General features: G+C 39.1%; 1 protein-coding gene and 1 long non-coding RNA gene across 2 annotated transcripts; one reads left to right on the top strand and one right to left on the bottom strand.

Moving 5' to 3' along the window:
• Window positions 1–1,245: 1,245 nt before the first annotated feature.
• Window positions 1,246–26,744, top strand: hook2 (hook microtubule-tethering protein 2). Its single transcript, XM_042504241.2, has 22 exons — window positions 1,246–1,492; window positions 3,705–3,787; window positions 5,464–5,536; window positions 5,681–5,731; window positions 5,833–5,965; window positions 7,170–7,237; window positions 7,560–7,625; window positions 7,775–7,855; window positions 10,968–11,134; window positions 12,571–12,711; window positions 14,764–14,965; window positions 15,128–15,238; window positions 16,955–17,042; window positions 17,281–17,347; window positions 17,659–17,796; window positions 19,368–19,455; window positions 21,095–21,129; window positions 21,218–21,300; window positions 21,404–21,507; window positions 22,666–22,773; window positions 23,787–23,858; window positions 24,103–26,744. Exons 1-22 carry the CDS (start codon window positions 1,448–1,450, stop codon window positions 24,229–24,231), a joined length of 2,133 nt encoding a protein of 710 aa, XP_042360175.1. The 5' UTR covers window positions 1,246–1,447; the 3' UTR covers window positions 24,232–26,744.
• LOC121956123 (uncharacterized) lies at window positions 8,812–12,773 on the bottom strand. The gene is made up of 3 exons (XR_006106672.2): window positions 12,635–12,773; window positions 10,926–11,128; window positions 8,812–9,238 (listed from the first exon to the last, which is right to left on the bottom strand). It is a non-coding gene; the product is annotated as an uncharacterized LOC121956123 (long non-coding RNA).

Genomic DNA, 26,744 nt, shown 5'->3' with positions numbered 1-26,744 from the left:
TGACCTCATCTGTCTCATACTCATGAATATCTAAAGAACGCCTTAGGGGATTTTTTTTTTTTCAGATTTGGCACAAACATTTACTGGACTCAGTCATGAACTAATTAGATTTTGGTGCTCAAAGGTCAAAGTCACCATGACCTTGCATCAGTTTCATTCTCCTAAAGGCGACATATCAAAAAGGCTTTAAGGGAATTTCCTCAAATTTGGCACAAATGTCAACTTGGACTCAGGAAGTTAGCATCACACTGGTTCTCTTGTCAAAAACCTTGCGGGATATTTGAATGGGATTTTCGGTTATCGCCAAAAATAAGCTCTGTGAAAAAGAGTTTGTGATACTTTTGTTCAGCATGATAATCTTCACAGATGAACACCACTTTTGTTTTTTGAAGCGTAAATGAAGCCAGAAGCAAAATGCTATTGTTAGACTATATACGAACTACACTGTGGTCGCACGACTTAAACGTCACAACTACAAACGCTGTAAAAACATGATCGCAAAATATCATAAACACGTAAATCTACAAGTTTAAGCGCGACTGTAAAGCTGTAAAGGTGGACAAGTGAGTTTAATGAGTTTCTGTGTCCGAAGTGATGACGTCTAACGTCCCTGACAAACACTGTTATCCGATTTAGCCACGTTAGCAAACGCCTTTTTAAGCATAAAACTTTAAAAATAAAAAAATTGGGTTTAAATTGGCTGTCAAATTTTAAATTTCTTTCTGGGGAAAGACCCCCACAAAAAAATGGGTCGCCCCAATGTTGACTCCATGGCTACGGCCATGCTTTGGGTTGCTTCGGGGTGCTATTTTGGTCAATATTAGGGAAATCATGTTCATTATCGAATTATAAATGCTCTTCATGAGTGATTTTAAATTATTTTTTTTATTTAAAAACATGTCTTTCCCCAGTCAGAGTTATTTAACATGCCCCCTCCCCCTCCTAAATAACAAACACTCCCTTATCTATCACATGTTTGACTATATCCTCTCTCTATTTTGTCCAGAACACTTTAAAAAAAAAGTTTTTTCATCCTAAGCTTTCCCTAGTTAGATTTTGAGAAGAAAAAAAAGAATAAATTAAATTAAATGAATTAAAGTATTTTTTAGGTCGCCAGTATTAGGCTAACATGATTATGAGAGATTATCAGACTTTTTATTATCATCATTGTTATTATTTACCAGACAAGCTGACCCACAACATAATCCGTTTCCAAGGGAACGCTCTCAATACGGAAGCTCGCGTGGATAACAGGAGGTGAAACGCGAAGGGGGGGTTGGCAGGAGCAGCAGGAGCAGCAGGAGCAGCAGGAGGCCATGGCTGGACAATGACTGACGTGGAAAGTGAAAGGAGTCAGTGAGCAACAAACTTCGGGGGAAGGAAAAAAAAGTCTCGAAAGCCAAAATCTGCCGTCTGTGAGTGTGAGCTGCTGCGGCTTCAGAGCACCATGAGCCTGGACAAAGCCGAGCTGTGTGACTCCCTGCTAACCTGGGTGAGTTTGCTGTTAGCAGCGAGGCTAACTGCCGGCTAACAGGTGACAGCAGGTGTTGTTAACGAAAAACTGAGAGATAGTTTCACACGTTAAAGTTTTCTGTTACGCGATAAGTATCTTAACTTAACGTTTAAGCAGTTTGGAGATACTAAAGTTGCGTGTTTGGGAGCTAACTGTCGCTAGCTAGCTGAGCTAAATAGCTAGGTAAACACCTAAGTTTGGTGTCCTTTAGCTTCTTATCTGTTACAAACTGACTCAGCGAAGCGGGCTGCCAAAAAAAACACACAGTTCAGTGTAAGCTGAGAGTCTAATGTGAAGTTATCCAACATGGTAACTGCTCTAGAGCAGAGAAAATCCACCTGTTTGGCACTTTTCCACACACACACACACACACAAGTGTAGGACGAAACTAAGACACCGGCTAATGTTAGTAGCTTTCTTACTGTGGCTGCAATCCCCTAAAGCTGCTAAGTATCTGACTTTTAACCCTTTGAAATCTGAGCCACTTGGCAAAACATTGAAAAGAGGCAATGGGAAACTTGAGAAGAATTTTAGTTAAAATAGCGCAAATATTAGAAAACAAAAGTACAAGGAAATTACCTGAAAATTAGCCAAAAAAGTCAAGAAAATTACCTAAAAAAAATAATAAAAATAAAAATAAGCTTTGAAAAGGCCAAGGAAATCACCTTAAAAATGCTTAAGAAAAAAATAATAATTATGTAACAATTTTTATACATAATTATAATAGCAAGTATATAAATATAACACAATTATATAAATAAAATTAGTAGATTTAGAGATATTTTAATTAAAATTTCTTGCCAATTTTGTGCGATCTGTGGGATATTTCTTGCCAGTTTACCAACCCTTTCCCCCATGTTTTCTGTTACAAACTGACTCAGAGAAAACATAGTTTAGTGTGAGCTGACAAACTAATATGAGGTTATTCAGTAGCTCCTCAAGAGCAGGGAAAACCCACCTGTTAAAATAGCAAATATAGCTAAATGAACATTTTCTCCTATCTTTTATTGCACAAATTTATAGAAATAAAATTAGTAGATTGAGAGATTTTGTATCCTACTCCCTGCCAATTTCTCACAATTTGTGGGACATTTCTTGCCAATTTACAAACTTTTTTTCTCATGTTTTCTGTTACAGACTGTCTCAGAAAAGTTAAATGCCGGGATAAAAAGGTAGTTTATTGTGAGCTGACAAACTAATGTGAGGTTATTCATTACAGTAACTCCTCAAGAGCAGGGAAAATCCACCTGTCTGGCACTTTTCCCACACAAATACAAGTGTAGGACTAAAATAGCTTGTTAAGTATGGCTGCAATCCCAGTAACTGCTCAGTATCTGTAATTAAAGTATTGTAAAGAAGAAACAAAATCCCTGTTATTAAACAGCACTACTTTACAATTTAGAAATAGTGTTTTTTTTACTGCAGGTACCAAGTCACTTAAAGTATCGTTAAAGCTGTTCAAAAATATGTGCCCAAAGATATACAGTTATTATTTACAACAGCAGCCATAATGGGTTTATGCCCGTGGAGGTTTTTTACAAACATCAACAGATTAATCCTTAAACATTCATCAAAATGTATGTTTCTGTCAGTTTTCAGTGGTGCAATGTAACTAAGTACATTTAATAAAGTAAATAAGTTCAAATTTGAGGTACTTCTACTTTACTTGAGCATTTTAACCTTGTGCCACTTTATACTTATACTCCACTACACTTCAGACAAAAGTATCTTACTTTTTACTCCACTCTTATTATGTCACAACTTTTTTCATAAGTTTTGTGCATGAACCATATGGAAATATATAATTAGGTGATAGATTAGAAAATTAATTGGCAATTATTTTAACTGTTTAAGACATTTTATGGTTCTAGCCTCTCAAATATGAGGACTAGGTGTTTTTCCTTTTAATAAGTTTAGTTATTTGTATTTATTCATTTTAATTAAACTTTCCTGCATTGAGTACTTTTGATACTTGAATTCACTTTCTAGATTGTACCCACATACTTTTACCTTTTCAATGCAGAGCTCTTACTGGTAACCTAGTATTTTTACAGTGTGATATTACTTAATTAAATCTAAATACTTCCTCCACCACTGTCAGTTTTTGCTTTGGGACAAAAGTTTAATAAAATACGACTGTGCATCAAATACATAACGCTACTAAAATGCATTTTTTTGTCTTCATTTTCAGTTACAGACATTTCAGGTGCCATCATGCAACAGCAAGCAGGACCTAACAAGTGGAGTGGCCATTGCACACGTCCTGCACAGAATGTAAGGGACACGAACGATGTGAAAAGTAGCTGAAGTCAGTATTTATAGTTGTTTTGTTGATTTGATTATCTGAATGTACAACATGAACTCAGAGGTGATGGCTGCCAGGAATTCATTCAGAGCCTTCGTGCAGAGATTTGCTTATCTGTGTGGTTTGCACTGAATTGCCCTTTGAATTGCACAAAGCCTTTATCTATGCAAAATTTAGACCCTTTAAAGCAAGCAGTCTAGATTTGTGAGGTCAGCTTTTTTTTAAATTTATTTGCCTGATGACCTTTTGTAGGTTGTGGTTTGTGTTCTTTTGACTTTAATGTCACTTTAAAGTCCCCCTCTTCTTCAAAAAATGTGTTTATCTTTTTATGTCACCTGAAATGTCAGAGGTTGACTTTGTATCTGTGCAAAGTTTGTCTATAGAAAGATGATTAACTGAAGGAGGCATGTCTTCGGACTTCTCTAAAATCTGAGAATCAAACATATGCCGGGTTAGATAGATTGGATACGTCACGTTTATAAATGTTAATTGATGTCTAAGACAGAAAACATAAATTGACTCAACACCATCAAAGAAGCCTGAAACCTCCAGCACAAAGCGGACGTATCGGTACAGAGAGCAGAGCTGACATTAGCATATCGAGCGGTTTGATAGCAATAATGGTAGAGTGTGCAGTTTTTGGATTCCACTGTCTATCAAAAACCCAATCATGGCAGATATTATTGTTTCTTTCACAACAATTAGTGCTGTGTTAGTGTTTCTGTATTAGCCTACAAGCTAACAAGCTATTAAACAACATAAACAAATAAGAGATGCTAAATATATTTACCATTCTGAAACCTCTACTAGTCATTCATCTGAGCGACAAGGGAGAATGAGGGAGAGGAGTAGATTATCTTAACTATAATGTTGGAAAACCACATTAAACTTAATTTTAGATGTAGTATTATTTAACCTACTTTAACCCTTTAGACCTGTTGTAATATTACACACACACGTATCGCTCTGCACACAAGATGCGCTTTTTCAAAATCAAGATTTTAAAAAAAAAAAGAATAATATTAATATTTTTTTACTAACATCCGTCCTAATCATAAATATCAAATATTCATACATTTTCAGAATTTTAACCTTTTTAAATGCCAGGTGTTTTTTTTTAAATGAAAAGAAATAAGCAAATTAAATTATTTTCAATAATCTAGTGGAAAAAGCATGTATTTTCCTCATATGCCAAATGTGTTTTAATGGTGCATTTTTTGCACTTAACAGTTTGAATGTAAACATTTTATTTATTTTAGACTTGTTGTAGGAGCTGAGCTGCAAATTCCAAGATTAAACAAAAATACATAATCTTGCCAAAATGTATGCCATATACATGAACACAGCCCAAATTATCAAATAATGAAGAATGAAAAGTGCGTAAAATGTGCCACAGTCCCTAAGAATCAAAGGTGTCCGGAGGGGGACTTTAACTTAAAACCCGAAGCTCAACCGCTTCTTGAGTTATTTCACATCCACATATATTCATATTCCCACAAGTGACGCGACTGCTCTGCTCAAATGTCAGCGTGCTGAGCAGAACAGAAGCACGGGGCCTCATCGCCCGCAGCCGTCTGTGAATCTTGATGCTCAGAGATTTGTCCTCTTTGTCCTCACTGGAGTTTTCTTGTGCTCTCATTAACAGAGACCCTTCTTGGTTTAATGAGACGTGGCTAGGCAGGATCAAGGAGGAGAGCGGGGCCAACTGGCGCCTTAAGGTAATTTGTGAAACAGCAGGATATGACAGAATACCCTGCAGCATCTTTTAAATGAACCAACATGTCCAGTCTTTTTTTTTTTTTTTTTTTTAATTTTCCCTGATTTAAAGTAGATTTTAACTCTAATTAATTTTATTCTTTCAGGTCAGCAACTTGAAAAAGATCCTTAAAAGCATGCTGGAATATTATCATGACGTAAGGAGACTTTTATTGTTTACTATTCTTAACACTTTCAGTACCATTGTAAGTTCACTCAAGGTTCATTTCCAATGTCTCACCTCCCCGTGCCTGAACAGGTGCTCGGTCACCAGGTGTCAGATGAGCATTTGCCAGATGTGAACCTAATAGGAGAGATGGGTGATGTCACCGAACTGGGCAAGCTGGTACAGCTCGTACTGGGCTGTGCCGTCAGCTGTGAGAAGAAACAAGGTAAAAGTGTACAAAGACATCATTGTCTGTCTCTGTATCAGCCAAAAAAATGTTAGTCTTTGTATCTGTATTAGAATAGACGACCGGAAGTGTTTGTGGTTTATACTCAGTCATGATAAATCCACAAATGCTGTGTTTTCTTACCTACAGTTAGCTGTGATGGCAAGCACAGAGAATTATCGCAAGTACAAATAAGTACCAGCACAAGTATATAAATATATAAATATAAAAACACAAATGCAGTAATAGCAATAATACATGTTAATATTATATTTAAATATTTTTAAAATAAAGTATGTATAATATGCACTGTGTAAAACTAGTAAGTTCAGAATATAAAAATATTAATATGTGTGCAATGCTACAACGATCAACAGAGATATGCCTGAGTAAGAATATCAATACGAATTTATATAATATGTTAAATATAGCCTTCATTCACGAGTTGGAAAAATATTGCACATTTGAATAATTTCACAGAGAAATGCTGTGATTGAAATATTGCACCTATATATTTCCGTTAAAACAGTGATTTAAAGAATTATTGCAACTGTTGCACATTTGAAGTATAATCAATAAATTATGGAATTTTAATTGTAGATGTGTGTATTAAGTCTAAGTGCCAGTCTGTTGAGTTGTAAAGTTTGATGGCTGCAGGAATGACTTTGTGTGGCACTTTGTGGCCATCCACAATGATATTAATCAATTTAAATGAACAAGAGAGACAAACATGTCATGGTTTTTTTCCTGGATAACAATGAGCAACTTTTGGTGGTATAAAAATCTGTTTCCGGTGTATTATCTGTGCTTTTCCAAAGACGGTTTTCAGATTTGGGTACATCCATTGTAAAGTGTGAGCAGTAAAAGGATAAAAAAAGATGAAAAACAAGTAGATGCAGCCATCTGTGAAAATAACACACAGGATTAAGTCAAAGTCAAATCACATGGCTCTTGCTTTATATCATACGTAACCCGATCGTGATAACTTACACTGACACATAGTTTTCTCCCTGCACTAAAGACCATTTTAACCATTTTACAAGTTACAATTCAGAGGAAAAACAAATCATTTGTGACTTAAAGCTTGGTGAGAGCTGGCTCTCTGCAGACAGATGCAGCGCTTGTTTGTTTTTTCGAGAGTATTTGTGTTAATCTGCGTTTGGCTGAATCTTCACGGCTCTCTGTTGTCTTCTCCTAAACGCAGAGCAAATCCAGCAGATAATGACACTTGAGGAATCTGTCCAGCACGTTGTGATGACAGCCATTCAGGAGGTGAGTGAGCCTCTCGCTTATCCTCTTGGTTCTCTCTCTACTTTGCATTAATCCCAGCTCTTAGTCACGGTTAATTCACATTAAAAGAAATCCGGATAAGCGTGAGACTGAACAGAGGCCCAAAAACCTACTCTGAGATATTTCAAGAATATGTTAAATGTTTATTGGCTTCAGTGTGGCTTGGAAAATGATAAATCGGGGAAAAATAAACATGGACGAGATTTACCGAACAAAGTTATTCAGAAAACCCAATAAAACAGCTTTTGGGAACAGGTATTTAGGACAAAAATGTGTGCTTTTTATTAACTTTACTTCCTTTCAGCTGTTATCAAAGGAGCCGTCATCAGAACCAGGAAGCCCGGAGACCTATGGGGACTTTGACTACCAGGTGAAACCACTTTGATTCCCTCTTATTCTTCACTCAGTGGATCTGTTACATCCTTCTTTTGTGTTTTCCCCCGCCCTTTTAGAAATGTTTTCTCCCTCCTACTGAGACTAGTATAACATCTCCTCTGTCTTCTTGCTTTTTGTTTGCAGTCCAGAAAGTATTATTTTCTAAGTGAGGAGGTGGACGAGAAGGAGGACCTGAGCCAGCGCTGTCGAGACCTGGAACATCAGGTTGGTTCACCAAATGGTGTCAAAGATTTATTTGGCAAACATTTTCCGAGACTTTAAAGTTGAAGATTTTAATCCTGTTTGATTTGGCAACACCTGAGGTTACTGGTGACAACATCATGTGCTTAATATTACAGCAGGACGCAGAATTTTAGGGGCAGCAAACACTCTTGGTGAGTCTGTTTACAGTGCAGCCAAACAAACTGACAATAGTTTCATAAAGAAATCAGTCGATAATTGAGCTATCGCTAATCTTCGCCCCCGTAGCTCACTCAGACGATCAGTCAGTGTGCTGCTTAAACAATATATCCAAAAATGCTATACAGAACTTTTGGGGACAGAAGCTCCTTATTTCACTCAGAGGCCATCAAAAGTGTCTTCACCCTGCCGTGGTGTTAGCGTTAGACTTTGCTTTCCTTGCAAAGTTACAGCTAAGTTATTGGTTTTCAGTTGAGTGACTGATGTCCGACTGTTAAAGAACAAAAATACTGCGACTGAGCTGAACACATCACATGATGAGCTAACGTTACGAAGCTGAAGTTGGCCACAACGTTAGCAGCTGTTACCCAACTTAAGCTAACTTTACCTTGCAACGTTTGCTGTAAGGTGACGTTATACATGATGCTGCCGATATAATATACAATGTTACACATATTTGTGACTTTGCAGCAAACTTTGCTAGCACTATGTTGCCTTACCTATGAACAAATGTAGTCAATTTTAATTATTAAGCCCATTATCACAAAACATAGTTTGCCTCAGAGGGTTTTACAGCATTATACATCCCTCTGCCTTTAGAGCCTCACATCGTCTAAGGAAAAACTCCCCAAAAAACCCTGTGATGGAAAAATGATAGAAACCTCAGGAAGAGGACGGACAGATGTGCAATAGATGTTGTAAATAACAATTAAATTACAATAATGACAAAAAGGAAAGAGAAAGAGAGGGAGACAACCTGATTTGTTTATCTTCTTTAAGTGCCATACAGTTTAATCCAGAGGAGACACTTTGCTCTGTTTATTTGAGGTTTTGGGAGCCGGATAAAATACACTCCATTCTCGAGCCTTGCAGGATACCTCGTATCAGTGTTGCGTTTACCCCATGCACAACTCTGAACATTTTTTTAAAGTTACAACAGCATAAATTTAAATAAAACTGCAGGGAAATCTGAATTCCTGATGCTTTTCAGTGGAGGTCTACGAGCAGGATGTCAGAGTGCATCGTGTAGCTGCACGAAATGCAATTGGCTCGTGGCATTTGAGGGCAGGGCTTCGTGATGGGTCAGTTGGCCTTGGTCATCATACTTTGAGTTCATGCTGTAGTTTTCCAGCAGCATGGTGAAGTAAAGTTGGTGACCTTGCTGAAAAGTTGTGTGCAGCCTGTTGCCTGCCAAAACCAGAATGTCTGTTGTCATTCTCAGCGCCAACCTCTGTGACAACTACTTTTCATTTCCTTTTATTGCCTCAAAACAAAAGCCGTCCCGTGTTTTGCAGCTTAAACTCTTAGGGCCCAATGTTGCTTACCCAAATGTCTAATTGGCTTCAAAGTGTGGTGCAGTTCTTGGGAACTCGGTCAAAAGCAGAGTTTGGTTTCATGAAAAATCATTGTGACTTTAAATTGACTTACTGGTGCTTGGGTTTGCTTTATCTTCCCTTTGTCCAAAAGAGCTGTTTATGTCATCTCAAAAGGCAAACTATTTTGTAGTTTTGGAGTAATATAAAACTATTTAAACTTTATGTCTCACTTTCAGATCCTTTGAGGCCTATTTTATCTGCTCTGTGGTTGCAGCATGGTTTTGAATGTGTGCGCCTGCAGCTTTTGGCCCTTATTGATTAGCCTGCTTGGAGACTTTGTTTGTGTTCCCATGGCTTGTTTTTGCACCGCTGACTGCGAGGGGACTAATTTTGTGTATTTTAAAGATAAATTCTAGTCAATAGTTGCGTAACATCAAGATAAAAACTGACACATTGCCTTGGGATGGAGCTGTAGCCAACAATAATTTGTACTGCTCTCAGCCCACCTGTTTGTTTACTTACTTAGCCCACGCGTTAGGGATTAGTCATTTGTGTTGTTTTGAAAGCTATTTACTGTTACTGGCCCTGTGCTAAAGCATGCAATCTGTCCTTAAAGTTCAGTGTAGGGTTTTGCTGTGTTCAAACTGGAGAGATGTCTAGCAGGTAAGTAAACACTCCCCTTTGTAATACTGGAATGCCAGCTTGTCTAACCGTAACTCAAACACAAACACTTCAACTTCATTGGCCTGAAATCAGAACATTTCTCCCCCCGAACTATAACAGTATAACCAATGTTATTAACCCTTTGAAACCTGGATCGACATCAGTTCTCTTGTGCCTCGTTCAGAGGTCTTTCACAAACTGTCTAGCCCTTTGAAAACTAAGCAGATGGGTTTAATTTCGCTCTAAAACATGGGGGGAAAGTAAATAACCAACTTGGAAAGAAATGTCCCACAAATTTAGTAAAAGGTGACAAGAAAATGACCTAAAAAAGTGTTTCCAAAAAAGGGGAGAATTATTATAAAATTCTTAGGTTATTTTATTGGATTTTTTTTCCAATTTTTTGCTCATTTTTGGACCACGTCTTGTTAAGTTGCTTGTTGTCTTCTCCCCGTGTTTTTCAAAGAAATCAAACCAATTTGCTCGGGTTTCAAAGGGTTAATGTTTCTGTGCATATTCATCTATTTATACCATGCGAGTCTGGTTTTGACCCCTGAGCGTAATGCTAACAACATCGCTATTGAGAAAGTTTCATCTGCCTGAGACCATTGCGAACCAGCTGACTAACTAGCTTTTGTCGACTGAGCATGTGAAATGAGAGCAGAGCATGTTTTCGAGGTCCTCGAAGCATGAAAAGCAGTGAGTTTGGCGCTGTGTATCTGTGTTTCTTCTGTGAATCTGTTATGTGCGAGTACTGTGGCTTTGTCATGTTTATTTACAAAAAGATGTCACTTGCTCTTTGCAGCGTTCTTGATCTTCTCTCCTTTTATACAGCTGTACATTTCTCACTTTGTGTTCTCTCTCTCTGTTCATTATCTAATGTCCCGGTCTTTACTCACATTTTTACAATCTCTGTCCTCCGTGTCTCTCTTCTGGTACAGCTGTCGGTGGCTCTGGAGGAGAAGTCGACCCTGCAGGCAGAGACGCGCTCCCTGAGGGAGAAACTGAGCCGCAGCGACTCCCTGGACGCCTCCACCACGGCCATCACCGGCAAGAAGCTGCTGCTGCTGCAGAGTCAGATGGAGCAGCTTCAGGAGGAGAACTACAGGTACAAACACAAGGAGTGAAGCTACATTTATATTACAGGACTACATGCACAATTAAAATTATTTCCCCAATTCCAATCATTCTGCCTAGGCTGATAGTTAGCCACGTGCTTCTGTATGGGAGAGTGTGTAGTGTGTTTTCTGAGAAATGCCCTGTTTGTTTTTGGGATAATGGGCTTTCGGTCACTAATTCTACAGTATGTCCCACTGTTTTTTTTTCTTCTTATAAATGCATGTGTTCCTTCATATTATACTTTGTCCCCTCTCTAAACTTTTCTGGGTCAGCGAACACAGCGCAGCGACTCCTCCTTCGACTCCAAAAGATGTAGCAGGATTTAAAGGCAAATTTTAATTTCATTTTTTAAAATAAACTAAACTTTAAAAAATGACTAATAAATCTACCTTGTAGGTGGAGCTCTCCATGAGTTCTTTTTTTCTAAGCAGCGGTTTTCGACTTGCTGGGCGGATAATTGATCTGTCTATCAGTTCGGAGCAGATGAATGGATGAGAGGAGTAGCTGCTGCGAGTGAATACAAATTTTTAGACACAGCAGAATGAAAAGTGAAGCTCCCCTTTAATGTGGCTGATGCTCTGCTGCTCCATCTGTGCCCAGAGTACGCTCTGTGCTCCGAGAGGTGCATTGCATAACCAAAGAGTATATATATATATATCTCAATAGGGCTCCTAATGAGCGGACCAGCTTCAAAAAAGTGAAAATGATGATGTTTTAATTAGGGTGGGCTGTGACAAATAAACAAATGTATGGGAAACCCTGAGAGGGAGGTGTGGGCGTGGCCAGGTGAGGAATCAGGAGTGATGGGGTCACAATCATGGAGTGCTAGTGTTTTCTTCACTTGAGTTTTTAAAAATCTTTTTGTTGTTTTTAGTGTCTTGTGTTATTGACTTTTTTTCTGTTAGCTGCTTGGCCCTTTAATTAACTTCTGGAGTAATAAAGTTTAAATCTAATGTAATCTAATCCACACTGTTATGACTGCTCTAACAGCGGTCACATGGCCTGTATGCATGTATCGCATGTAGGACGACATAGGAAAGTGGCTCAGATCTTATTGGAAAAAAAAGATTTCTGTGTTCACACAACTCTGAAAAAAATCAAATATGTGTCACATGAGAGCAAAACAAAATCAGATTTGGGCCACACTGGGGTCTAATGTGAACGTAGCCTGAGAGCTTTAGAGAGAGACTGTCTGGTTTTTTTAATCAGGCCTTTACATAGTAGACATTTTGACATTAACGCAATATATTTTAGAAAATGTAGCTAGAGATTTTGTAAAAATTCAATATCCATACGCTATAAATGTGTACAAATGTAAATCAGAAACTGCTGCTGAGTCACATTGCTCTTTTTAGTATCTCACAATGAGCTGATTCAGTTTGCTCAGCTACACAAACCACTGCTCTGCTATCATACATCTCTCAGACTGGAGAACAGCAGAGACGACATGCGTGTGCGGGGAGAGATTCTGGAGCGCGAGGTGACCGACCTGCAGCAGCGTAACGAGGAGCTGACCAGCCTGGCGCAGGAGGCCCAGGCCCTCAAAGACGAGATGGACATCCTCAGGTAAGACCAGTGCTGTTATTCCTACAAAATCCCACCCAGTCAAGTTGTTTTTGTCGTGAAAAACAGAGCAGGCCTTCTCACGAGCTAACCTACGTTTGTACTGAGCCAAACTGCAGAAAGTCACGCTTGGTGGGTGCTGAGTCACGTGGACACTGAGGGTTTGTGTTCTCTGCTTTGTAGCTTTCCAGCAGAGCATTGTGTAATCTCAAACTAGGGAAGACTCAATACATTAATGCAGTTCATTCAGAATCAACACTGCAGAGATTTGTGAAATGTCTTATAAATATTAGCTGATAATTATTGTTGGGGTAATAATTGGTCACCTTTTGTGGTAAATAAGACAACTTATTGTTTGTTATATAACTTAAACCCTTACGGACTTTAAGGTGCATCTTTTCATTCTTCATTGCGTGATAATTCTTGGCTGTGTTCATGCATATGGCATACATTTTGGAAAGACTGTGTATTTTTGTTTAATCTTAGAATTCTCAGTTCAGCTCCTACAATAAGTCTCAAAAATACACTGTGGAAACCCGTTCAAACTGCAGTTTTTGATACCACAGCCATCAAAGCATAAAAACATGCATTATATTATTTCTGGGTGTCATTCTGGGCTTTTGCCTTGGAATTTTTCATTTTTACTATTTTCAACTTCATGGTGTCATTTTTACTGTGTTTAGCATGTGGAGAAATTACATGCTATTTCCACTTCGTGCACTATCCCATTAATGTTGCTGCAAAACATTGACATATCCCAGACTGTGATCATCAAAAAAAATCTACTTAACATGTATTATATTGAAAATAATTCTTTTTTTGTGTGTTTCTTCATCTTAAAACATAGTGTCATCGTGACAAAAGCCTGGCATTTAAAGGGTTAAAAATTTGAAAAATTAATGAATATTTGAAATTTTTGATCAGGACTGATGTTGGTTAAAAAATAAACTGAAGTGAAAGTAGAAAATTATGTTAATGTATGTTATTTTTTGAAGCTTGATTTTGAAAAGTGCTATTTGTGCACAGAGCGATATGTGTGTGTGTGTGTGTGTGTGTGTGTGTGTGTGTGTGTGTGTGTGTGTGTGTGTGTGTGTGTGTGTGTGTATGTGTGTGTGTGTCTGCATGTAATATTAAAGTGGGTCCTGAGGGTTAAATAACCACTCCTATACTGAAAAAGGTCACTATAGTGCCGTGTTGTCTGGCAGCGAATCTCTTGTGTGGTGATATTCTTCATTTTTATTACTGTAAACAAATATCATAGAAAGACCAAAACCAACCACGAATTGATCCCTTTAACAAATACTGTCTCTGCAGCCAAACCCAGAATTCTTTGCAGTATGGAAAATTTAATTTTAGTAATTTTCAGGTCTGAAGTTCGAGAAAAAGAAAAAATGGAAAAATGTTTTTGTTTCCAGTCTATTGCCCTCTTTCTGCTTTATAAATAAAAAAATCAGAGCTTCTAAAAATAAACTGAGAGGACAGAGAAGTCTGGAAATTTGAGTCTGGAAAATTCTTGAATTATGAAATAGGAAAATATGTTTTAAACCCTGCAAAACCTACTGTGAGATGGAAACTATAAAAACAGATCAGTGAGCACTGTTGAACTGGACACAATGTTCTTTTATTACCATGGCCTTGTGCAGCACTTTATTTATATCAGTCTCACATAGCTGTACAATGTAAATACTCACTAATGGAAAGAAAGAAGTAGAAAAGTACTGAGAGACAAAGTGACACATTGTTGTTTTGATCTTTTCAGGGGATTAAAAAATGCAGAACGACAGCAGCCTTCTCCTTTAAGCAGTAGTTCATCTATTATCAATTTACACTCTCAGAAACAACTCCCACACTGCCCACACACAGACGTCCATTCAGCTCCTCTCTGACATCTGTGTTGATAATATGAATTTCATGCATTGACACTGGCTTGCGTCAGAGTTGTTGATTTTCGTAGTTAAACACAATACATCCGTGTGGATGTGTACTTAACTCCAAGTCGTATTTCTGTGCTGGTACTTAACGCCTCCTCCCACACTGTCCTCTCCTCCCCCTCAGGCACTCGTCTGACCGGGTGAACCAGCTCGAAGCTCTGGTGGAGACGTACAAGAGGAAGCTGGAGGATCTGGGGGACCTGCGCAGACAGGTGCGCCTCCTGGAGGAGCGCAACACCGTGTACATGCAGCGCACCTGCGAGCTGGAGGAGGAGCTGCGCAGGGCCAACGCTGTCCGCAGTCAGCTGGACACCTACAAGAGACAGGCAAGCTGTGGGCTGAAAGGAGGAGGGAGTGATACTTATTCCTGTGTTGACGTCCAAGCGATGTTAAACACAGTCTGGTGTGTGCACGTGTTTGGAAAACCTTGCAGTTTTTATAGGGAGCTCTTGCCAACGCAGACTGTTGCTATGCTCTCTGACTTGCAGGCTCATGAGCTTCACACCAAGCACTCAGCAGAGGCCATGAAAGCTGAGAAATGGCAGTTTGAGTACAAGAACCTTCACGACAAGTATGACGCACAGCTGAAGGAGAAAGAAGTGAGTTGGTGAATATTTTCAGAATAAAAGTTCAGCTGTGGTGGGGAAAGAATGAACACTTACAGAAAGCTTTTACTGAGCTGTTTTATCAGCACAGAGCATCTGTCTGATATCAGGGTCACACACCTAAACGTAACAGCATGCAGTAACATATACAGGGTTCATACGGTTGTAAAAAAACATGGAAAATCAAAGAATTTTGCGTCACAAGTCTAAATAATAACACATAAGGACCATCTCTAAAATTCAACCTTAATGTCTGTTTTTATTGTTCCTGGCTGTGATTCACAAAAATCATCAAATTTTTTTAAAGAAAAAGAAATTATCAAAACCTTTCAAATTTTTTCTTTTAAAATTGCCGCCCATTTTTTCAAAGAAAGCCAACTTTTAAAAAAATCTTAAATCACTCAAAATTAGAGAAAAATATTGCCACGTTTTTTCCACAAAAATAAAAGCAAAGACAAAAAAATGTTTTCTTAAAAAAATCGCCAAGAATTTGTTAAAAAAAAAATCACCCAAATCTATTGTTTGAAAATCACCAAAAGAAATTTAAAGAAATAAAAAGTCAAAATTTTCTTCTTAAAAATGACCAAAAACAGGCCCAAAATTAAAAAATAAATAAATACAAAATACAGCCATTCCAAGTTGTATGCCCGTCCCCTAAAGCCAAAATAAAAACCATACTAATTTTTAATCCCGTTCATGTCATTATTTTTGTAAATAATATATTAATATATATTTAAAAAGCTGTTAAATAGTAGGAGAATGTACGGTCTTTAAAAGTCGGCCTCAAAGTCATAGAAAACTCATGGAAATGTATTGTTAAAAATGTGTATGAACCCTGTATATTGTCTTTATTTCAGTGCTGGCAGTCCGGTGTGGTTCAGCATTTGTTGTGATAATTAAAGGACGAACATCCCCGCAGGAGGAATTGTTGCCAGGCAAATATCGTACTATTCTTCAGTGGACTCCCACGTCCTGTGTCAATTCTAACACCTTCTGCAATCTGACAGGAGTGATTAATGTCCTCGCTGACACGTGGGAGTAATTAAGGAATACATACTGTACCGACATGAAGTGTACATTTACTTGTACAACTTCCAGCGTGAGTCTGAAGAAACTCGTAACTCTGTGGGGTTTTAGGCTCACGCAGTAATGCCCATCTGATTTCTGCTGTTAGTATCAGTAAAATAAAATGACATAAAGTTATTTCTCATGTGTGTACCATAACTGGTCCAACAAAACCTAATGGAGCATTACTTTTTTTTTTTTTTTTTAAATGCCGTATTTTTTTTAAGGTAATTTCGGCATTTTAGCCGTATATAAAGAGACTCTGCCCTGTATCCATGAATCAAACCGTGGACGTCGTGGTTATGTGGTATGAACTTTAAACGCAAAACTATCAATGTGCCTAGCTTTCTTTTTCCTTACCTCACAAATAAAGCTGCACTCTTATCGATTAGTTGTCAACTATTAAATTATTTGGCAAATAATTTTAGAGTAATTTTTTTTTTAGGAAAAACAAAATCTCCAGCTTCTAAATGTAAACTGAATGTCTTTGGGTTGTGGACTAAACAAGACATTTGAGGACGTCATCTACCAAACTACTAATCAATGAAATGAGAAAATAATCAGGACATTGATTGACAACTCTTAAACATACTCACTAAAGCAGTCCGAATTTAAGTTTTTGTTACGTTGTGCTTCGTTCTTTAGCGTCTCATCTCGGAGAGAGACACACTGCGGGAGACAAACGACGAGCTCAGGTGTGCGCAAGTCCAACAGAGGTGTCTCAGTGGATCTGGTGAGTCAATTCAGAAACAAAAACTGAAGATGGTAAAATAATCAAAGTTCATCTTGCAGTAGAAAACATTTTACTTTAACATGCTGTTAGAGGAACACCACGTTTGAAGCAGTGTTCATCAGTGGCTCATCATTAAAACTATTTTTAACTTGGATCTTTTGCAAAATGATCTGTTAATTTAAACAAAGTAAAATACTCGCTGACACTCGCTGTCTGTGTCTGTCCTCCCGTGCTGCAGGAGGCATGTGTGACGGTGATGTCACAGTGGGAAACCTCGCCGCGGAGATCATGCCCACTGAGCTCAAGTACGTCTGTTGTTCTGCATCTGTGGTTTAAGGGTCCGTGTGAACATGAACGCCAACAGTTGAGATTTTCTTTCCACACACGTGCACTGGTGTCACTATCAGCAGCCCACTCCGTCTCTATATCCATCCTCCATATTCTGAGGCGCAGTTGGCCCCTGAGATGGCGACACATGGTGCCGCTGCACATTTGGCCGCGGCGTTGGTGAATAAAAGGCGCGGTCCATCTGACAGACCTTTCGCCTCTGCCACTCTCTGACACATTTCATCTGTCCTCCCCCCCTTCTCCTCTGATTGTCCTCGTTCTCTGACAGGGAGACGGTGGTGCGTCTGCAGAGTGAAAACAAGATGCTGTGTGTCCAGGAGGAGAGCTACAGGCAGAAACTCGTGGAGGTGCAGGCCGAGCTGGAGGAGGCTCAGCGCAGCAAGAACAGCCTGGAGACTCAAAACAGGTAATAATAATAACCTCATTTATATAGCACCTTTAAAAAAAGAGTTAACAAAGCGCTTTGACAACCAAAGCAAAGCGGAAATGGGATACGCAGACGGTGATACGACTAACAGTCCTATTGAACACAAGCAAGACGAAATGAAGAAAGAGTTAAAATAAAGTTAAAACCAGAGGATACATAATGCAAGATGAAGGACACATAATGACAATATAAAACAACACAAAGAATTAGACCAAAACAACAACAGAAGCGATAAAACCACAAATAAAAGGAAATGAAATATAAATTAAAAAGATAAAATGAGAAAAAATAAATAAAAAGACGACAAAATATAAAAGCAAAGTCTATAAAAATGGGTTTCGAAAAGTGATTTAAGTCACTGCGAGCCTTATCTCTTCAGGCAGGTTGTTCCAAAGCAAAAACACAATCACCTTTAGTTTGAAGCCTCGACTTAAAGATAACCAGAGCTCCACCCGAGGATCTGAGGCTGCGAACTGGCTCATAAGGGGTCTACATTTCTCTTTCGTAGCTTTGGGCCAGACCCAGGTGAGCTTTAAAAGTCATCAGTAAAATCTTTTAAATAATTTCTAAAACAAACTAATTAATCGAAGCCAGGATTGGGATGATCGAATGTCGTCTGTAAAAACCAGCGAGAAGCCGAGCCGCTGCTTTTTGAACTAGTTGAAGGCGGGAAAGTGATTTCTGATCGGTGCCAGAGAGGAGGGAGCTGCAATATTCAAGTTTGGAGAAAATAAGTGCTTGAATGACTTTTATTTGGTCTGGGTGAGAACCTGAGCTAGGGGTGTGTGTGTCATTGTGTGCGTACTTAATTTGCAGTCCAAGTTCTTGTTAAGTAATTGTTCCCGTTCTCGGCCACCATATTGTGTGTTCCTGGACATTGAGCTGCTTGTTTGGCTGATGGTAGGAGTGATATCTGCCTAAATGTCAACTCACCCTCTGGACTGTGTGCTCAGAGGAGTTGTGTGGGCTGGGCTGGAGGACAGACAGCAGAAAGCCAGATTGTCCCTTCACTCTGTGTGTGTGTGTGTGTGTGTGTGTGTGTGTGTGTGTGTGTGTGTGTGTGTGTGTGTGTGTGTGTGTGTGTGTGTGTGTGTGTGTGTGTGTGTGTGTGCGTGTGTGTGTGTGTGTGTGTTTACATGCCTGTGGGCATGTGGACATGTGGGTGGACTGCGTGCGTGCGTGCGTGTGTGTGTGTGTCCATGCAACACCAGGCCCAGGGTGTGGGAAGCATCCTCAGCAACAGTAACAGGAGGAGAGGAGTGGAGCGAGCATGCTCAGTAGAGAGCAGAGCGGTGAATGGCCAGGCGGCACACTCGGGGGATTAGCTGAACACCGCCTGCAGCAGATGAACACAGATCCACAGGATACTTTGCATACATCTTCCACCCACAGTATCAACTTACTGACCTCGTGTTTCATCTTCACCGTTGACTTCCCGTTTGTTTGTTACGCTCTCCTCAATGGCCCTTTAACTTTTTTCTCTGTTTCCTGTATCTTTTTTTCGCTCTGTATGTTTCTAACCCTCCTTCGTGTCCTTGTTTGTTTCCCAGATTGAACCAGCAGCAGATCTCAGAGCTGCGTTCTCAGATTGAGGAGCTCCAGAAAGCGCTCCACGAGCAGGACAGCAAGACTGAAGACGTGAGTCAGTCCGGAGAGTTTCCTTTCCACTTTTGTTTAAACAACCGTCATCACAAATCTAAGTTTTCTACAGTCATGTTGACAAATATAGAGACCATACACACAGTGTGCGTGGGAACACCGTTTGTAGGGATGCACTGATGAATTCTGGGCCAATAAGTGTGTTTAAAAAGGTTCTTGAACTTCTTTAAAAGGTCTTGAAAGACATTACATTTATTAATCTAATAGTAAGCCCTTAATTGATATTAAATTGTCTTAAATCAATCTTTTAAAAAAAAATGAAGACATGGGAGGATGCTAGGATTTTATTTATCAGTTTTTGTCAAAATCTCAAAATTCCCAAATGCTTTGCAATATTGTCACCACATCAGGATAGTGGAACCAGCAACACTTACATCTGTTTTCAGACGGGATGCCGCGATCCATTATCTGTTAGCTACCTGTTGTTGTACCCCGCATGACAGGAAGACGTGCAAATTCAACAAAAACTGACAAGATTTCATGGCATAACTGAAACTGGTGCAAGGCAATGCATATGAGGCTCTGTGTTTTTTTTAAAAAAACAATTTTTTAAACTCTGCACAATGGGAAATGAGGCAGAGTTAGAAATACAAAATCAGCTAGAAACCCCCCCAACAAACGCCGGATATTTCCCAGTTCTTCTCTACCTCCGTCTCTGCCTCAAGACAGAAAAAAAGTTTTATGTTTCAATAAATGTTTCAGCCAAATTGTCCCCGAAGTATCTGACATTGATTCAGGGCTTAAGTTTCATTCAGAGACATTAAAAAAAGTCTTAATCGAACTTGCGTTTAAGGTGAAGGAACACTGTTTTAAAAGAACAGTTTAACTGATGATACTTGTGGTTTTGTTGTTTACTTTGTTGTTATTTATTCCCCCACATGTGCCAGGGAAACAAAGATATCTTCATAACAAAAGAATAGCAGAATTGTTTTAAAGTCATTACACTACCTTTAAATAAGCACAAATACAGTAAAACAACCTTTAATGTAACTTTTCCTGCTTAGTTAACATGAATTTAAGTATTATAAGGGTTACATTAGGGTGTGAAAATCTGCATGTCCTAAACATGTTTTCTATTTTCCCCAAGATGACAGGCCGCTGCTAGTCTCGAACCCTGATTTTTTTTTTAACCTGCACAAAATACAAGAACAGAAAAACATAGAGTGCTGCCACCTGTGAATGTGATCTTATTTTCCGACACGGAAAACATCTACTGATAAACCGGTGCATCCCTGTATCTTTTCCTCATGAATCAGATCGACGAGATGCATGACACTTTGAGTATATTAAAGAGATTACAGTTGAAAAGACTCTCTGCTGTGGAGGACTGCACTGTTTGTTCTACTTTGATAAATGTTGTGTGGGATTTTAACCCATGTTTGCTGTGGTGATTCACTGTTAACGCCTGCCCCTCTCTGTCTGTCTCTCTGTGCTGCCCCCATCGAACAACTCTGCCAAAATCAGGCCATCGTAAGTACGGCCCACCCTCTGTCCACCTGGCCCGTGATTTAACTCTTTGCCTGCTTGACTTTTGTAACTTACACTCTGTGTTTGTGTGTTATTTAGAAAGCCGTCTGTGTTTGTTTTGATTTTAATGTGATTTTTTTCTTCTTTAAAGTCCTCCTTACTGAAGAAAAAGCTTGAGGAGCATTTGTAAGTACTCAGCTGCCTCTAACTGTTTATTAATCCACCTGGGTCCCAAAAAATGAACTCTCACACTCCTGTCATGTGATGATTTTAGGGAGAAGCTCCATGAAGCCCACTCAGACCTCCAAAAGAAAAGAGAAGTCATCGATGACCTCGAGCCCAAAGTGGACGGCAACAGTAAGTCGTTTCATGCGTTTTATTTTGTCAGTTGCTGCCTCTTTGAGCACCTGCCAGCGTTCACTCTTTCTGCTCTTCTTAACACTTTATTTTTGTCTCTCAGTGGCGAAGAAGATAGATGAACTCCAGGAGATCCTGCGTAAGAAGGATGAGGACATGAAGCAGATGGAGGAGCGATACAAGCGCTATGTGGAGAAGGCGAGAACGGTCAGTCCACCTAAACGGAACATGTTGTTCTCAGCATATGGCCCTAAAATGAAACTAAGAGGGGTTTTTCAACTCAGCAGATTTTACACATCAAAGTCTGTGCTACTGCATTTTTTTATTTTTAAAGTTGTGTAGTCTTGTGTGGCTTCAGAAGCTGCGTGGGATATGATTATTTGCAGTCTCTGCACGATTTGTTGACTTTTTTTGGACTGTTGTGGCGAAAAATGCCTTATTTCACATCAGCTTTTTAAAAAATTGCAGTGCATGTTGTGGTGTTTTTAAGCACCTTTTTTTAAAATGATTTATTAACCCTTTGAAACCTGGAACCACCCAACTTATTTGTGTTGCTTTAAGATGCTTTTCACAGGTATTTATCACCTTGAAACCTGAGCAAATTGGTGCTCTTTCTTCCAAAACTTTAAAAAAGCTAAGGAAAACTATATTCCTAATTAGCATTATTGAATATTTGACATAATGTTATAGAATAATTATAAAATGTTAGCACTTTCTAAGTCTTTTTTTGAATTTTCCATTTCTTTTTCATTTGTTTGTTTTGTTTCATTAATTTCTTGAAGGGTATTTCTTTTTTTGTTGGTCACTGCCACCTTCCCATGTTTTTGAAAGAAAAGAGTTTGTGATTTATGCTACACTAACTTTACTATTAACCTGTGTATTTAATCTAACTCAGAGCAGCCTCTGTCATGGTGATAAGTCTTGTCTTCAACAGGTTATTTACCTTTCTCCTGGTGTGTTTTGTGGTAGAAAAGTGATGATGTTCAACCTAAACTCTGCACACAGTGTGAAACACTTTACCCTGCCGTTGTGCAGAACATGAAGACTTGCCTTGCATGAACTTTAGTAGCAGTTTTTTTGGTAAATTTGAGATGTTTGTGTTGCATGTCTGCATCTTCGAGGACAAGAAACGATCCTTCGCAGCCACCACTGGAATCTAAATCTTCTATTAGTGTAATACAAATAATATTATCTAACTGCGACTGTGTAGAGACACCAGGTTTAAACAGAAAGAAAAGGCAACAAAGTTGCACACCATTGACATGTTGAATTTAAAAGTTGTGAGTAAAGCTTTGAAAAACTTGGTAGAGCCTTATAGTTACAGGAGTGCAATGCTAGATTAATAAATGTACTTTGTGTGTGCAGGTGATCAAAACCCTGGATCCTAAGCAGCAGCTGGTGCCTGCGAGCCCTGACATTCAGGCGCTGAAGAACCAGCTGACAGAGAAGGAGAGGAGAATCCAGCACCTGGAGGTACCAACCTTTAACCATAAAGAGGCAGCGACTATGTTTACAAGCACAAGACTATATTGATATGAAGCTGTTGATGTGGCTGATGAAAGTGAATCTTCTGCAATATTCCCGTTTTAAATGCAGCCATGCATACTCTGATTAACATTTCCTAACATCTTGTTTATCACGTGGAAAAGAAGAATGGCTGTCAGGATTTTTTCAAAATTTTCAAGCAGTGGTGGTCTTGTTAGATGAGAACTGAGACTGAGACGTAAACTCTGAATGTGCTGTATAAATGTCCAAAGATTGCTCCTAAAACCCAATTTATATCTGCATATCCCACATCTTGATTGAAAAAAATACTGCATTCAGAATAACTGCTAATTAAGCATTATCACACAAGAGGGAGTGCTGTTGTACTGTATATCATCACGGCTGTGATTCGGTCGAAGATAATCACAGCCGTGATGCACGACCTCAAGTGCGATACAGCTTTTATATAACAGCTCAACAAGCATCATTTATTAGTTAACAGTAATAAGAGACAACAGATAATGATTTGTTTGTTTATTGTTTATGCACATTCATGTAACATCTGTGACAGCTGGCTTACTCCCAGGGGACGGCGGTTTACCAAAACCTGTCCGTCAAAGCTGCTCCCCTCCTGGACTTGCGCACGAGGCAGAGTTTTGCTCAGGTAGATTTTGAGCGATGTTAGCAGTCAGACAGGATTTCCTCACTCTTCCAATACTGATGCAATCTGCAGTAACGATAGATAACCACCGACCGTCAAAATTTGCCTTGTTAACAGTTTAGAACAGCTGTAAAGCGGATTGATACATTAAGAGTTAAAAGTCTCGCTGATGTTGTGCTGTATATCAGCTCTCTCAACCAATCAGATTGCTCTGTCAGAACCAACTTGTGATGTTTACGTGACTGGTATCAAAAAATAGCGGGATATTAGAGTGTGTAAACCCAAAGTAGGTCACTCTGGCTCTTTGAATCTCAGAAATGTATGATGATCTGTTTCTCAGCATGACTATGAGAAGAGCAGAGTGAGACATGACCAGGAGGAGAAACTCATCATCACTGCATGGTACAACATGGTAAGTGAGTGTACAAATACAACAAAACATGCAGAACACCTGGAGAAATGTTACTGTTATTTTCTCTCTAGCTGAAAACAAACCTACCGCCTTTGGTTTTTTGAAACTCCCAACGGTTTTGAGGCCAAACAGAGATTTGGATGGAGATGATTCGCATGAAACACAAATCCTGACTTGACACCCTTTTTTTTTTTTTAACACCCACACCTGATTGTTCACTCTTCGTTTTAACTCACTTTCTCAGGGGATGGTGCTGCACCAGAAAGTCTCCGGTGAGCGGCTGGGTCCCTCCAACCAGGCCATGTCCTTCCTCGCCCAGCAGAGACAGTCCACTAATGCCAGGAGAGGCCTGACGCGACACCACCCGAGATGAGACGTCCAGGCAGGAGAACGCACATGCTGAACCGCAGCATGGAGAAGACGAGGTGACCTCCAGCAGACTTCACCTGTATCCTTTGCCTTAACGCCTTCCCTGGATCGCTGCACCTCAGAGAGGATTCTCATGCTGCTGCTGCCCCCTGCTGGCTCTTAAGGGTATGAAACAGTTTTATTTTTTCTGCGGAGCCTCGGAGGAGTCTGTTTTTAACTCTGCTGTTGATTAGACTCAGAGTGAACTCACAAATAACAGAGAAAAACAGAGTAGACTCACCTTTTAAGGTGACTTTTATTGACTCTTTAGCCTCGTGGGCTCGATCCTGTTCCATTAAGGTCTGTTTTAGATTTTTTTTTTCTTTTATGTTATACAGTAGGATGTAATGTGAACTAGTTTTGACAAAGCTACAGTTCACATGTAGTAGACGAGAGAGGACTTATTAGGGGTTTTACATTTACTGCTCTAAGTGCTAAAGAAAAGCCACACAGGTTACAGACTGAAAATGACATTCAGCCGTTAGCACATCTTGGTTTTGCTCATATGTTTTGAATTTTCTCGTAGCTTTCCTTTTCGTCGTCTTGATCACGTGTTTTGAAGTGAGTTTTTCTGTTTTAATTTGAAGGAACTCAAACCAGACCATTAAGAGTGTGTTGATGGCTTTAGTCATTTTTCCCTTTAGTATTATTTTTTCTTTAAGCTTAATTGTCATTACAAGAATTACTTTAAAATTTGCAGGAAACACCAAAGCACTTTCTTAGAAGGGTTGGTTTGTTTAGTGCCTCTCACAAAATTTTCCCTCTTTGGATGAGACTGAAGTTTAAAGCATTCACAGTGTCAAGCCCCCTTTCTCCTCGTCTCATTTGGCACAGATAATATTGACGATACTCTGATATTTTTCAACCTGGACCCTATTTTGTCATGTTATTGTGTCTAAGTGACTAATGGGAGCAACAATTTTTGAAATTGTTCTGGTATTGAGTGAGAACGCCGGCAGTTTCGAAACTGACTGCAATTGAAACTACTCTTAGCAGCTGAGCCCGTCAGTTTACGCCCACTAAAAGTGCTTGTTTTAGTCACTGACAGGTTTAAATTGTTATGAGTGTGATGACTTTACGGAAAGGATCCTACAGAGAATTTTTTTCTCGCCCCATATTTTCACTTTGTTGCAGTCTGTTTTTCGTCCAGTTTTGTTAACAAGAAGTTACATTCTGAAATCTCACTTGAGGTGATGCAGGAAGAAAACAGGGGAAACATTAAGACTTGGAGAAAGAGTTTGTAGTTTTGGTGTGCGGAAAGTGTATCTTACACTAATATGAAACATTTTTAAAGTCATGGCTAAATTTTAGCTGTTTTAAACAATGTGAAAAAAGTCTTTGAGATTTCTTGTTGGTGAGACTTGAACAGACCTGAACAAGCAAAAGGTACGGAAAAATTTTCACTTTCTCAATCTTTTCTGTAATTTCGTCAGACGCTTCTAATAATCAGAGACTGTCAGCGGCAAAAACAATCATTTTCAGTGGATGTAGATTAACGGGGGTTGCATTTTAGCTTATTTTGCCGCTGGTGGCTACAGCACTCTGTCTCAATACTGGACCAATCTCAAAAGTTAATTGTCCCCATCAGTCACTTAGACAGAAAAACATGGAAAAATAAGGTCCAGGTTGAAAAATAATGAAGTTTCTCTTAACCACACTGCAGGCTCATTTTCATATAGCTGCTAATAGTGTGACTTCTGCATCTGTTTTTTTCTTAATAATAATCTCTGAATATGAATTATTAAGTGAAGATTTTTTTTTCCATCCTCCTCCCAAAGATTGAAACAGGGTGTTGGTTGTGGGTAGGACCTAATTGCACGCACCACTTTAGACTGATGTGAATTTAGGCTATTAAACGCCTCCTTGTTTATCACATAGACTGGAAAACCAATGCACAATGTGATTGCGTTCATAATGGTTAAAAAAAAACACTAATAACAATAATGACTCAGCTAATGGCTGTTGACCGCTGCTAGACCTCATTAACAGTTTGACCGAACTGGAAGGAAATGTGTTCATCAATAAGCTGGAATTCTTAAGTCGTCTGTTTCCAGGAAGTCGGAGGCAGTTATTTTCGTTAAGCCTGTAATAGACGAAACATTTCTCAACACTACTTCTGCCTTTGTCCACTGCCGGTTAGTTTTTCTTTTCAGCAGATGTTGTCATTTAGTCCCGTATCAGAGCTACTGTTTGAAAGGCTTCGTCCCTGCGTGTATGTTTGTGCTATGGACTACTCAGACCAGTGTTCACACTTTTTTTCTTCTGATGTTTCATTGTTTGAGTTTATATTTATGGTGTTAAGTCACTACTGCACATGTGCATGGCTTGAAGGGGTTAACTTTTAGGTTGTCTGTATCATAAAATGGTCTAGTAGATTATAGCATAGCGTATGTTGCACAGGGATTTGAGGCAAGTTAAACATTTGTAGCCCTGTCTGTTCTACTTTTGCACAACAAATAAAATGGATCCTAAGAGAAA

The sequence above is a fragment of the Plectropomus leopardus genome, chromosome 18 (assembly GCF_026936395.1).
Source record: "Plectropomus leopardus strain MGB_pleo_1.0 chromosome 18, ASM2693639v1, whole genome shotgun sequence".
NCBI lineage: Eukaryota > Metazoa > Chordata > Actinopteri > Perciformes > Serranidae > Plectropomus > Plectropomus leopardus.
Note: the sequence above shows the minus strand (reverse complement) of the source record. Positions and strands in the feature narration are given on the sequence as shown.